We start from the raw sequence: 13,988 nt of genomic DNA, 5'->3' as shown, positions 1-13,988 counted from the left end.
GCCTGATGTGTGTTTTACTTGATCAGCTTCATGGCTTTGTGCCTCTGACTATATTTGGAAAGGTTTCGATGTTTTTTGTACTGATGCAATCAGGATGCTGATGGCCTGGAAATAATTTTCCTGATGTGGAGATCTACAGGGTCATGGGTAGGGGATGCCAACAGGTTATGCCTGTTTTGGAGTGGCAGAGCTGGGTGAAAGTGAGCAGGAGCCAGGCAGAGCTGGAGCAGGGAAGCGAGCCAAGGGTTTTCCAAGCAGTGTTTAAAGTGCTGTCACGCTATGCAGCCCTGAGTGGCAACACAATCTTTGGACTTAGCAGCTTTCCTCCACGGTTTGGATGTACAGCCAGTGCGGCAGAAGGGTCCTTTTCCTGCTCTGGTAGGTAAATCTCACAGCTGTCAGGAGCTTAGTTTTACCAAAGCTGTGCCACAGGGTCAGCACCAAGATCAGAAGCAAACCCAGTGCAGCCTGTGGCTGCCCAGACAGATCTCCAAGCACCCTGGACCTCCTTGCAGGGCTGCTGGCATCTGTTTTGTGTCTCTTGGCTGCTAGAAGCTGTGATGGGCAGAGACCAGATGGTTGGTTTGGGTAGTTTTTTTCCTACAGCTATATCTTTTTCTAGTACAGGCTTTGCCCAAGCTGTCTGCTGTAGAGTAGGCTACAGATTTCAGTGAGGCACAGGTGTACAGGCTTGAGCATGGCCAGGCAGGGTCAGCAGCAGGGGAGAAGTTTACTATTCCTCCAGAGATGGGACGATGGCTGTAAGTCCCATGCATGGAGGCAAGGTATGCAGTGCTTTTTCCCAGGAAGATTGCAGTAGATTCTTCTTCTCCTGCAAGAGAAACTGGCGGGGGGCAAACGTGGGGACTTCGAGTTTGGCCGTGGGATAGGAGAGAATCTGCCTTTTTGGGTCTTGCTGTCTTTTCCCCAGGGACAGGGTGAGGAGCAGCTGAGCTACTTTGAGCCTCTGTTTCTCTACCGTGCAGGCTGGCTATCCTTGCAGTGACCACTAGCTGCTTCTTCATTGGTTTTTGGCCCCTCTGGCTGAAGGGAGATCGATTTTCTCCAGCCTGTGACACCAGGAAAGGTGCCTTCCCTATCTCTCCCTAGTGCAACCTCGCTAGGAAAAGGTCCTCTCTTGTCTAGCTCTGACTGTAGGATGTGAAAAGGCTCTATGGGAATCCTCGTGGTGTTGCAACATGCTCCTGGCTGTGTTTTCACATCGAGTTGAAAAGCAGCCACTCTGGCCTGAAGAGCAAACTTTATACTTGTCCCCAGCAAGCAACCAGGCACCCTGTGGGGAGAGGGTGCTGCTCTAACCTCCTGCACGATGGTGACACAGCTGTGGAGACAACTTCTCCCATCCAAGCTGGCAGTAAATTCGCAGTAATGATGTTCATGATGAGGCTGGTGTCGCAGTGGGGTGGGCACCGTGGGGTAGCACGTGGTGGCTATAATGGTGTGAACACTGCTCTGGACAGGTTTTCTGTGGGATGCTGGGAAAAAAATTTCTACGTGGAAAGCCTCTCAGTCCTTCTTTGTGCGGCCACTCATTCCTCCTGAACTCATTCCTTCCTTGCCTAGTCCTTCTGTAATTAAAGTGCCTGGACCAGTAGTGGTTTTTTTAGTGCTCTTAAAAATAATGGTGCTTCTAATGTATTGCAAATGGTCACAGATCCGTGTGTGATACAAAGCTTTAGGAAAATAACAGAGAGGGTCTTACAGTGGATATTTCAAGGCTGAAGTGCCCCGATGGAGATGGGACTTCTGAGAGGCTGCAACAAAGAAAAGGCTGTGCTTTGTTTAAATGCAGAGCAGCTTTCAAGCTCGCTTTGCATGCAGCAACCAGTCAGTCTGAAGGATCAATGCTGCCTGGGAAAGATCAGAGCAATATAAAAGGCTGTTTCCTCCCCATCTGTCAGCTCCTCAGCTGAGGGGCAGGAGCATGAGCTGGCAGCAGGAGCCCTCTCCCCCCAGTTTGTAAAACTTAGAGCTCCCATGTCCAGCAGGGAGGCAAATATCTCTGCAACCTTCCCAGCCCTGCTACGGGCAACAACTGCCCTCCTGGTGTTTCACAGCACCAAGGGATGGAAGAAAGGCTGGACTGACAACCCTTGGCCAGGACCTCCATCTAAACTGAGCTTGTTATGGAGCTTCTCACAGGCTTTCTTCCCTGACTGTGCAAAAATACCTGCTGGCACCCCTGTGGAGCTTATCTGGGAAGGGAAATGGGCTCAGTGCCACTTCAGGAGAACCCAGGTTGGGCTCTGTCTCTCCTAGTTAGTTTTAGCTATCCCTGAGAGCTCTCCAGCAGCACCAGGACAGTTCCTCTCCTGCAGTGGTAAAAAGGGCTCAGAGTGCTGTCCCCGGGCATCAGGTGTTGCTTATGGCCTGGGACAGCATCTTGGGATTCTTCACCACACGTGTATGGCCAGCACCAAGCCTGAGAGCAGCCTGTGCTCCTGCCCTATTCTGCCCCGATCCCTCTGGCCCCAGGGGCACCAAAGCAGTCCTACCGAGGCCACAAGCACCGTGGCAGGCAGGGTTTGCCAGGGCTGCCGGCCTGACACTGGGCATCAGGTGCTGCATACGCTTTTACTGCTGATGGCTAGGATGGGAAATGCAATTCAGACACCTTAATGAAAAGCTAACAAAGTTCGATTTGGAGGGAGGGCTGCTCTTCAGGTAGCCTTGCTTCTCCTTACAGCATGCTGGAAATGATTTTTCTGGGTATATTCCTACACTATGCCACAGTGTGCTGACCTTGAGCTGAGACCATAGGCAAATGCAGAGGAAGAGGGACCAAGCTGTTTATTTTAGATTGTACAAATAAAGACATGCTGATGATTTAATAGCAGGGGCTTCTCAGAGATATTTTGAGTGTCAGGCTCTGGCTGCATGTGTGTAACTAGCATGTTGTGGCCAAGCATTTTCTAGCCCTTCATAATTCCCAAGCCTCACTGTGAATTGGTTTAAGTAGGAAAGCTGGTCATGGTATGTGAGCCCTACTTTGTGACTACACCACAAAATGCTGGCGTAAGTACAACAGAGTTGGGAGATGCTGCTGCTGCTCAAAGGAGGCACATTGGCATGGCTGGTGGATGTCTCTTCCAAAGCTCCAGCCATTTCTTATCCCTCTCCAGAAAAGCCCCACATTTCTTACCACCTGACACCTGAGAGCAAAATATTGTTTGTACATGGAATGCTGGTTGGGAATGCCAGAAATACGGATTGCTCAGATGCAAGCCTCTAGGCCTTTTTTCCTCCTGTTTAACATAGTAGGGAACTTCATTTCAGACAAGCGAACAAACAAACAAATAAACAAACCAAAACAAAACCCGATTTATATTAGAATGTTTGAAAGGAGAAACACATGGTAAATAAAATTCAAATTACTTATTAATTTGATTTAGTGGGTGTCTTTTTTTCTGAATGAGACTTCCAGTACTGTCTTGGTTTGAAAGACAGGTGTCTGCTAAGAAGGCAGGAGCCTCTTGAAATGGAGAGTGTAAACCACCACCCCCAAATTATTATAATTTTAGGATTAAGGGGCTCTCAGCAAAAGATATGGGGATAGGAATAACAATTTTTTACATACAGATATACATATATATATATAAAACAAGGCAAACAAAAACAACTACGAAATTAACAACAAACAGAACAGGAACCCAGTAACAGTTCTTTCGGTTGTGGACACCCTTCCTCTGTGGTGCAATTAACGTCCCAGCTGACAGGCAGGGCCGGCCAGCTCCCGGTGAGCAAGGGGGAGATGCAGTGATCCCACGTGGCTGGAGGAGCCCTGGGGGTGATGGGGGCTGGGCCCAGACGGAAGGGGATGGGAGGAGAGAGGCTGGTCACGGATCCCGGGGCAGTGTCGGTCCCGATGCTCCAACTGGATGCTTGGAGTTGGCAGGAGATGCGGGAGAGTGTCCGAGCAGGGGAGCGTTGCGGGATCCCACAGCCGAAGAAGAGCAACTACCGGCGTCGGTGTGGCGGGGTGAGGCTTTCCAGCGACCGTCCTTCTCCGAGCGAGAGAGAAAAAGAGACTGCCCAAACCTCTCCTTTACCTGCCCCCCGATATCGCGGTGTTTCCCTCTCTTCCCTCCCCCACCCCACACCCACCCTGCGAGAGAAACTCCAAGAAAGGGACAGGGAGTCTCCTCTCCCCCTGTAGCTAGCCATCTTAACATGTCAGTGGGAAAAAATTCCAGAGAGGAGAGGGGGGAAGAAAAAGGAAAAACAACCCCCAAGAAGTATCCAGATCCTTTTAAGGCTGGAGAGTTGGTCCAAAGTGTGACGGGATTCTCCTGTCCTTCATGACCTAAATCAGTGACCCAAAGCATAATATTTTCTCTAGAACCATCTGTTTTCTCTTCTTGCCAAGGGGATTTCACAATGCCTGATTGCTCTGAACAATTGTACATTGCAGGGATATGACTTGCCACAGGGAGAAAAATTAACTAAACAAGGACAGGTGGATGTTCTTGAGTTTTCTGAAGAAACTACTGCACTTTAGAAGGAGAGGGTGAAGAACCATGCAGCTGAGTAATATTTGATGCCCATAATGAATTTTTTTAAGCCTACTTATTTAAAAAGGAAACAAAACTACACTTAGGAGCTATCTGGGATAAACAGAGTAGGTACCAACTCTGCCTGTGTTTTGACAGCCCCTTTATCAAATGTCTCCATGACTTGGTTTGGAGCAGTGTGTAACATAGTACAGATGTTAGGTGACTAATTCATGCTTCAGTTAAATTTCAATGACTGTGAATGCACATCTGTTTCAGCTTAGCCATCCAATGAAGGGCTTGCAACAAGGTCCTCCTCTTTACAAACGTCATGCTTGCATTTTTTTCACTTCGGACTTGTAAGCAATGGCTACAGCTCACATTTGGTGAAGCAGAACGTACTCAGGCACTATGATCAGGGGGGCAATAAGTCTGGTAGTAAGAGCTTTTTTGTAGCATTAGCAGGATTCCCAATGCAAACAACTTTCTTTTAAATCTGTCTTCCTACAAGAGACCTGCTTTTTCTTGTTCGGTTTATCTGTTCTTATCACCCACTCAGATTTGCTCACTTCCTCCATTATGTATCTTTTTCTTTTCATAATTACAATACCAGGGAGTGGGGAGTTGGAGGCAGACCAACAGTTTCTGGTGAGAAAATGCCATTTATATGAAACTGTCTTGATAAATTCTCAGTATTATTCTTCCAGACCAATAATCCTACCACAGCATCCATAAATAAAAGCAAAGGAGGAGAAGGCTTTGATTCACCCCAGTGTCTCTTTGTGGAGCAAATCCCATATGATGGGTGTGGGATGGTTCCCATTGCTTCCTCCAGCCAGTTGTTCCCTTGCACACAGCCCTGTCCCTGCATGATATGTCCCTGCCCTAATGAGGAGTTAAAACCTTCCATGGCTGAGCTTTGTTCGCTTTTTTTCCTTTCAGGTGTGTGGGGTTTTTCTGAGGAAAATCAGCTCAGCTTTTTGTGTTTCCCAGAGAAGTCGAGGTATTGATGTGCTCATTTTCCTCTCTTCATAGAAACATTAAGTACCAGCTGATTAAATTAACTTGGATTGGAGAAGTGTGGTATAGCAAAGGCTCTCTTTGAGGAGAAAATACAGCTTTAATAACTAGGGATCTGGCTTTTATTGGGTAGTAAATTTGAGAATGTAACACTGAGCATGCTCAGATTTTTTTTTTTTTTTTTTTTTTTTTTTACTAAGCATCTCTTTGTACTTAAAGGCATCTGTTCTATCGGTTTATGCACTGTTAACTAACTGCAAACCTCTTTAACAGATCCTCTACATTGCTGGAAAATCCTGAGGCAGGACAAGGGCAAGTACAGCTGTCATGCATGATGACTGATGCTGTAAATGGAGTAAGAAAGGCCCTTGAAGGGGAAGTCATCAAAGCTGACCTAGTGGGAAGAGAGTGCAGGGACATGTTTCCTTTAGAAGCATGCCAAGGGAGCCAGGCTTCGACACATATGGGGCTCTTTCCAGTTTTGGGAAGGTGCAAAGTGATGCACTGTGGAAGGAATGGCTCCAAAATCATTAATTACAGGCTACCCTTCTGGTTCATCTTATGACCACGTTACTGTTAAGAGTAAAGTTTTGCCAGGGCTCAAGCTCACTTTGTGCAGATCTCCGATGTGGAATAGTTGTTTGGGAGGACTGTGAGCAAGAAAAGACTGTGAATTACATAGCTTACAGTGATTTTGAAAGTATAAAAATATTTTTTTAACATGATGAGGGGATAGTAGATTTCCCTGTCCTCTTCTGCTCTTAGCCTGAATTCCAGTGAGTGAGTGAGTGCTCTGTAATTTTGAAATGGGAAACACTTCTACCAGCTGCGAAGCAGAATGATGGGCTTTAATTAGATTAGAGGAACAAGAAAATGCAATTGAACAAATAGGTTTTCAACAAAGAGAAAGAAGCATCATAGTAGCTAAAGGGGTAGGTGCTAGCTCACTGATACCATCTGAATCTATCCTGGTTCAGATGACTGAACTAGAGGATTTTTACATGGAAAGCATCACTGATCATAACAAAATGGGCTCATCAGCTGCATCTTCTTGAGTACAGATTAACTCGATCATATCTTTGGAGAGGAAAATCTGTTATGTCTGGTTGGCCTCACTTAATGCATCTTTCCTTTTTGCCTCTTCAGGTTGAGGATATTTGGGAGGTGTCTGGTAGAAGTGGCCATGTTGCAAGTAACTCACATACACACCTTCCCAGTGAGCTTCCCGTTCCTGAGCCTTGTCCTGGTTCTGCTCTGCCATGCAGAGGGCACACATGCGGAGAGCCCCAGTGAACTGCCTGCCAACGACACCGAGGAGTGTGCTGGCTCCTATATCTGCAAAAGGGGTGTGATTTTACCAATATGGGAACCCCAGGACCCCTCGTTTGGGGACAAAATTGCTCGGGCAACAGTGTATTTTGTGGCAATGGTGTACATGTTCCTGGGAGTGTCCATCATAGCTGACCGCTTCATGTCCTCCATTGAAGTCATTACATCCCAAGAGCGAGAAATAACCATCAAGAAGCCCAATGGCGAGACCAGCAAAACCACCGTGAGGATCTGGAACGAGACTGTTTCCAACCTCACGCTGATGGCCTTGGGCTCATCTGCTCCGGAGATCCTTCTGTCTGTTATTGAGGTGTGTGGCCATGGCTTCACAGCAGGGGACTTGGGGCCAAGCACAATCGTGGGGAGTGCTGCCTTCAACATGTTTGTCATAATTGCAATCTGTGTGTATGTGGTGCCAGATGGAGAGATAAGGAAGATCAAGCACTTGCGAGTGTTTTTTGTTACAGCGGCCTGGAGCATCTTTGCCTACACTTGGCTTTACATTATTTTATCTGTGTCTTCTCCTGGGGTTGTGGAGGTTTGGGAAGGCTTGCTCACCTTCTTCTTCTTCCCCATCTGTGTAGTGTTTGCCTGGATAGCTGACAGGAGGCTTTTATTTTACAAGTATGTCTACAAGAAATACCGAGCTGGCAAGCAGAGAGGGATGATCATCGAACATGAGGGTGACCGGCCCTCCTCCAAGGCTGACATCGAGATGGATGGAAAGGTTGCTAATTCTCACGTGGAGAACTTTTTGGATGGGACACTGGTGTTGGAAGTGGACGAGAAAGACCAGGATGACGAGGAAGCCAGAAGGGAGATGGCTCGGATCCTGAAGGAGCTGAAACAAAAGCACCCAGACAAGGAAATCGAGCAGCTCATAGAGTTGGCCAACTACCAGGTCCTGAGCCAGCAGCAGAAGAGCAGGGCCTTCTACCGCATCCAGGCCACTCGGCTCATGACTGGCGCTGGCAACATCCTGAAGAGACACGCTGCAGACCAGGCCCGCAAAGCCGTCAGCATGCACGAGGTCAACAGTGAGGTGACCGAAAACGACCCTGTCAGCAAGCTCTACTTTGAGCAGGGCACCTACCAGTGCTTGGAGAACTGTGGCACTGTGGCCCTGACCATTGTCCGCCGGGGAGGAGACCTGACCAACACGGTGTATGTCGACTTCCGGACAGAGGATGGGACGGCCAACGCTGGCTCTGACTACGAGTTCACTGAAGGGACAGTGGTCTTCAAGCCTGGAGAGACCCAGAAGGAAATCCGTGTTGGCATAATTGACGACGACATATTTGAGGAGGATGAGAACTTCCTGGTCCATCTCAGCAACGTCCGTGTCAGCAACGAGGCCTCAGATGAGGGTGTTCTTGAGGCCAGCCGGGTCTCAACACTTGCCTGCTTGGGATCACCATCTACTGCCACCGTCACCATTTTTGATGATGACCACGCTGGCATCTTCACCTTCGAGGAGCCAGTCACACACATCAGTGAAAGCGTAGGAACCATGGAAGTGAAAGTGTTGCGAACCTCTGGAGCACGAGGAAATGTTATTGTGCCCTACAAAACCATGGAAGGCACAGCCAAAGGTGGAGGAGAGGACTTTGAAGACACCTGTGGGGAGCTGGAGTTCCAGAATGATGAGATAGTGTAAGTCAAGGTTTTATTTGTTCCTTACAGTCTCTATTTCTCCTGAAACGAAATGCACTTAGTTCCCAGAGCTGCACTGGAGGTGTTTGTGTGCAGGTGTTTGTGTGCCAGTGCATTGCAATAAGCCATGAATGGTCTTAGGTGCTTTGGGGAGCTTGAAACACTGCGTCCCTGCCTTGCCAGCAGACTGGAGAGTGGTGCCTGGTCGGGGCACTCCAGCCCTCTAGCAGCAGGTAGGGGGAGCTCATCTGGGAGCTGTGCCCATGCGCTGAGCCGATCTCTACAGCCTCAGCTCAGAGATGAAAGCCGACGTGGCTGTGACCACACAGGTGCGAGAGTGTATCCTGCAAAGTGCTTAAACTGAATGTATGAATTGTGTTACCTGCTTCCTCTTTCAAGTGGAGGCTCAGATCACACGGTTCTGGCTCACAGCCTGTCCTACTGATGCTCTGCTCAGGGCTTTGGTGAAGGTTACTTCACCTCCTCCTGTTCTAAAGGGTGCAGGCTGGGTCACTGTCCAATACATCTTGAAAAAGTGTTGTCATGCAGGGAAGCCTCAAGGTTAGGATGTAACTATGGCCACATTCAGCTGCTTGCAGGTAAAAAAAGGAAGCTGAAAGCTGGTGGAGCCTATTCCTGAGTCTTGCTATTTTGACGGGGAAATTATTAGTGCTTTAAGTAATTAGTAGCCTTATCACATTATTTGGAGAACATAATAATAATTTGCTCAGTAAATCATGGTAGAAAACATCTATCATTGGATATGTCCTGAAGACATATCCTTGCCCAGCTGGTGCCCTGGGAGGAGTAAGGACTGAGAGCTGTGTTATTCCAACCTGAGGCTCTTCTACAGTGAATTCTGTGCTTGCAGCCAACAGGGACTAAGATCTATAGCACAAAAAGACTGCATAGAACTGAAAGAAGTAACTGATAAAGGGCACTGCTGTGTCAAGGGAGAGCTAAATTTTGGCTTGGGTGTTATTTATTGTGCTACTGGTCTCCTATGAGCTGAGACAAACCATGGCGAGTGGCCAGAGTGGTTCTTGTGTTCTGTCAGCTGTGTCTGCTGCATCTGCACAGGGAGAATGAAACTTCTTCATAAAACTTCTTGAAGTAGATGGGGGAGGAAAAAAAGGTGATTTGTAGTTCTCAGGTAGGATTTATACCAGTTGGGATTTTGACTTCCCAGGAAAAACTGAGCAAAAACTTCACAGCTCTATAATCTGGAGGCCACAGCAGGCATGTTGCTCACACAAGGGTCAAGAGCACATGGTTCCTGACTCCTGAATGATAAATGTAGTAGAGAGGAATACAGTTATTTGAATATTTTTTTTATCATTTTGGGAAAAGCAGGGAGTTGTCCGCAGAGATGCAACGAACTAGGCTATAAGGATATCTCCCAAAGGCTCTTTGCTTTTTATCCAGGTCACTCAGCACTAGCAAAACTGGGCTAGTGGCAGCTAGACTTTGACGTTTGTTCCCAGCTCCCATGGAATGTGACATGTTTACATGGCAGGCCAAACACACGGCCACAGGGTCTGCAGCGGTGCTCAGAGTGGCTTGGACTACGCCTTGCCTTGGATTCATCACTGTGACCAGGATCTCTGTGCTATCATTCATCCAAACCCTATGCCTATGCTGCCTCTTGGTGCTTGGGCTGTGATGATGTGTTCTTCCTGGCACTGCTGTGCCTGCTTGCCTCTGGGGGTGGCCTTCCCTCCTCTGAGCTGTTCACTGCTGACTTTTGCCAACAGCCCAGTAACCAAGGGGTGTGCTGGAAGCGAGCTGACCACATCCTGTGGGATCTGTGCTGGTGTGCCCTCTCCAGGGCTCCAAGGCTCCTCCTTCCTCTTCCTACCGTCTGCCAGAATGTGCACAGCAAGCAAGAAACAGGGGAAAGCAGCTTTCTTAGAAACCCGAGCGTCCTTTTTCTGTGCAGATGCCCTTGTATCTCTACTGGCTTTAAACTATCTCTCACAGGAATCACAGTGAGTGATGGTACCTCAGAAATGCCCACAGCCTGGCTTCTGGGTATGAGGTGGTGACTGCAGGGACAGATGTTGGCCAAGGGGCTTTCTCCATTCAAGTGTGAGAGGACATTGACAGAATGAAATCAATGGTACATATTCCAATCTATCCGTGTGCTTGAAAGGCAGCAGGTATTAATCTAAAACTTAGCTAGTACAGTCCGTGTGGAGGTGCTAGGTGGTACAATCTGATGGGCAAATTTCCTGCAGGTCCATGTTTTACCTGGACACAAGTTTAGGACAGCCGTGCAGCACAGAGACAGAGTGTTCCTGATGCTCAGCTGCTGCTTACAGGCATCCTCCCTTGGAAGAATTTGCTCCAATAAAGAGGATATACTAGCAAAATATGTGGGTTATGGAGCTAAGGACTTTTTTCTCTGTCATTGCTTGATAGTGCTGTACTTCAGTTAAGCCATGGTTATGTAGAATGGTGCAATTCCCTAGCACATTGGATTCAATAAAGTTCTAAAATTCCAGGTTTTCCTATGCTCTGATGGCCAAGAGATGTATTTGCTGCCCTTTCTAAAGGTCTTTAGTGCCTCTTAAGTTCTGCCATTCAAGTCTGAATGAATCAGCTTGATAGAAGTGAGTAAGATGTGTTTTTCTGGGTCAGTAATAACAAAGGTAGGGCAGTACAGGGAGACATGAAGATGAAAGAAAAGCATGCACAAGCCTCTATTATTAGAGGCCTGGCTTGCTGGTAAGTCCCAGTAAAATTAGAAAGCGCTGGGAGGGCCCTAATCTTCTGGAGACCTTCCTCTGGTTCCCAAAAGGCCTAATTATGTAACATGTTGTTTGTTTGTCCAGAGAGACTCCCATTTTGCAATCTGTTGATGTCCCCCCTTCCCAGAGTACACAAAATAGCAGTTTAACTGCTGAGGCCATGCTGCTCCTACACATTTAAACAAGCATCTCATTCTGATGCTACAAAAAAGAGATGTGTAATGGAGAAGATGTTGGTCCTCCTGTGGAACGTTTAACTTAGCACTGCTGGTACCTGGGGCTCTGAGACATCAGTGTAGGTGCTGTGATTTAAAGTATAAGAGACCCTTCCCTCTGGGGCCACCCTCAACATGGTGGTTCCATCCTTATCTTGCATCTCCATTAATAATTAAAGCTTCCTGCAGGAGAACATGGAGAAGATATGCAGTTGTAGGCCCTTCCTGCCTCCCCCCATCTACTACAGCTATTGTGATCATAGAAGAGGTCACTGGTTCATCCAGCCAGTGTATTTTTATTTCCTGACTGAATGCTAAATAATTCAAAAGAAGTCCAACTTCTCATATTAGAGGAGGAAGCAATAGTTCCCTCAGCTGATTTCCCATCAGCTCTTCTCCTTTCTGTCTCGAAGCATTAGGAGGAGCACCTCTTCCAGATGTGATTGTAAAACTCTTTGAAAACAGTGTGCGCTTTTATGTTGAAAAAACATAGTTTTCCTAGGGATAACATTGCAACTAGAGATCTGTTACAATCTGCACTCCAGATGTCTGCACACACACCCCAAAAGAAAAGATTTTACTGTATTAATGTCAGTGAGGAAGATGGTACATATGGACAACCAATTAAACTCACGTTTCACCTATGCAGTCACGCCTGTAAATGCTTGGAAAATCTTATATCAAATGATCTTGCTGTTCATAATATACAGTTTAGTTGTTTTTATGAAACATGTCTGCTGCAGGTTTAGGAAATGACACTCTTTGCCCACTGAATTTTACTTGTCCAAGTCAGTTTTGGCATTTCTCTGAAAGCATAAATTTAGGAGCTGAATACTAACAGACACACAAACATCGGCTACATCTCATTATTTTTTTGGGAAAGTGTCCCCAGAAACCACATAGGCTCCCTCCCAAGAACCCTTTAAAAATGTCAATGTCAATAAATATAGATGGTGGCAGGAGGGGAACCAAGTGGTATGGCTTTTTAAAGTGCCCCTTTTCTTTTCTAAAAAGAAGTTGGGTCAGGTATTTCTAAAGAAACAGAAAAAATAATATCCTGACTCAGCCCTGGAACCCCTCTATATGAGTTTTTCATCTGTGACCTGCAGCTTTAGAGAAAAAAACTAAAGCCTCCAGCATGAGCAGCCTTGCAGTAGGATAGAGCTGAAGAGCAGGATGTCTTCTGATGCAGCAGAGAGAATGCTGTAAACCAGGCTGGAAGGGAAGCGAACATTCCCTTTTTCAGGTTTCACAATTGAGTACATTTTCTTCCTCTTATAGTCCCACTTTGTTCTGCTGGGCCAATGTGCATCCCCTGACTCAACAGCCCCAGCTCACACGGGGTTAATGTCTGGCAGCACAGTGTGAGATATCAAAGGAGACCAAACAAAGATTAAACTCTTGTTGGCCGTGCTTCCAGAGCCCAGCATGGGGTTTGAAGAGTATTCTCCTCTCGCAACTGGAAGTCTTGCCTGGCCCAGTCGGATTTGCAGGCAGTACAGATATGGCCAGCTGGATCTAGGGCTTGGATCCTTGGCAGAGGCACCCAGTGTTCCTGGTCCATCCAGCACAGATCCCTCTTACAGGAGGTGGCCCTGGCAGAAACCCACAGCAGGGGTCTGAGCCATGTGTGTTGCACCACACTGGGACATGGATGGGGCCTCTTTCCCTTTTGAGGAGGAGAAGTTCTCTGGGCCTGCAATGTATAATTTCTTTGGTTCCTGAAGGCCAAAAGCTGGTTGTCATCTCTTCAGAGAGGAAGATACAGCTCTAACAGGGTCATCTGTCTTTTTCTCCTCTTCATTCAAACAATGTTTAGACTTTCCTGAATGCTCTTAAAATATTTGCCTTAGTATCTCCCAGGCATGGGCATATCTCTTAAACTGCTGTGCTCTTGCCTCAGATGCGTGGTCTCTGTTAGGAGACAGCGAGGGAATAAAGCCATATGATGTCCACAGACCTTCCCCTTTGTGTTGTGCCCAGGACATGGCAGGTTCTGGAAAACTCATTCCCAAGTGCCACGTCAGGTCTCCATTCCCTGAAGGGCAAAGTCACAGCTGTGTCCCTGAGTGTCCCGTGATTTCATTTGCTCCCCAGGGTGAAACCACTGAGGGTGCTCCTGTGGCACATAGATCATCGTGGTGCTGTGGGACAAGTCCTGCCGGTGGCTCCCTCAGGGAGGGTGAGCACGGGATGGAGTTTGTGCCGTTTGCCCAAATAAGTCAGGAAATCCAGCAAGTTGATGGTGTGATGTCCCCTGTGGAGGAGATTAGGCAGTGAAGTCGCGTTATTGGACAAAGCAAGTTGCGCCAGCACATCACTGGGAGTGAGTAGTGGGGGGAGAAGGGTGAGGACAAGAGTTAGCTGAAGAGCTGACACAGTTTTTGTCCTTGAAAAACCAATGTTTCCTTATTTGTAATGAACTGTTGTTGGCAATTTACTGCTGCCAGCTGCATCTCTGTGGTTGATTAAGAGAGGTTGGATCTTAAAGACGTAATAACTCCCTGAAA

At 47.3% G+C, this 13,988-nt stretch overlaps 1 protein-coding gene across 6 annotated transcripts in view; it reads left to right on the top strand.

The window, feature by feature from the left end:
- SLC8A1 (solute carrier family 8 member A1) overlaps window positions 1-13,988 on the top strand; it is a 114,854-nt gene that overhangs the window by 3,875 nt on the left and 96,991 nt on the right. For 5 of the 6 annotated variants that reach the window (XM_088160867.1, XM_088160865.1, XM_088160868.1 and 2 more), the window contains exon 2: window positions 6,678-8,513. In XM_088160867.1, the coding sequence (XP_088016993.1) occupies window positions 6,715-8,513 (1,799 nt within the window). In that variant the 5' untranslated portion in view covers window positions 6,678-6,714. Of the gene's footprint in view, window positions 1-5,453; window positions 5,515-6,677; window positions 8,514-13,988 lie in introns of those variants that run through there. The other variant, XM_088160864.1, reaches the window with a different exon arrangement.

Source organism: Sturnus vulgaris, chromosome 3 (assembly GCF_052056855.1).
Source record: "Sturnus vulgaris isolate bStuVul1 chromosome 3, bStuVul1.hap1, whole genome shotgun sequence".
NCBI lineage: Eukaryota > Metazoa > Chordata > Aves > Passeriformes > Sturnidae > Sturnus > Sturnus vulgaris.
The sequence above is the reverse complement of the archived record's forward strand: the minus strand, read 5'-3'. Positions and strand labels throughout refer to the sequence as shown.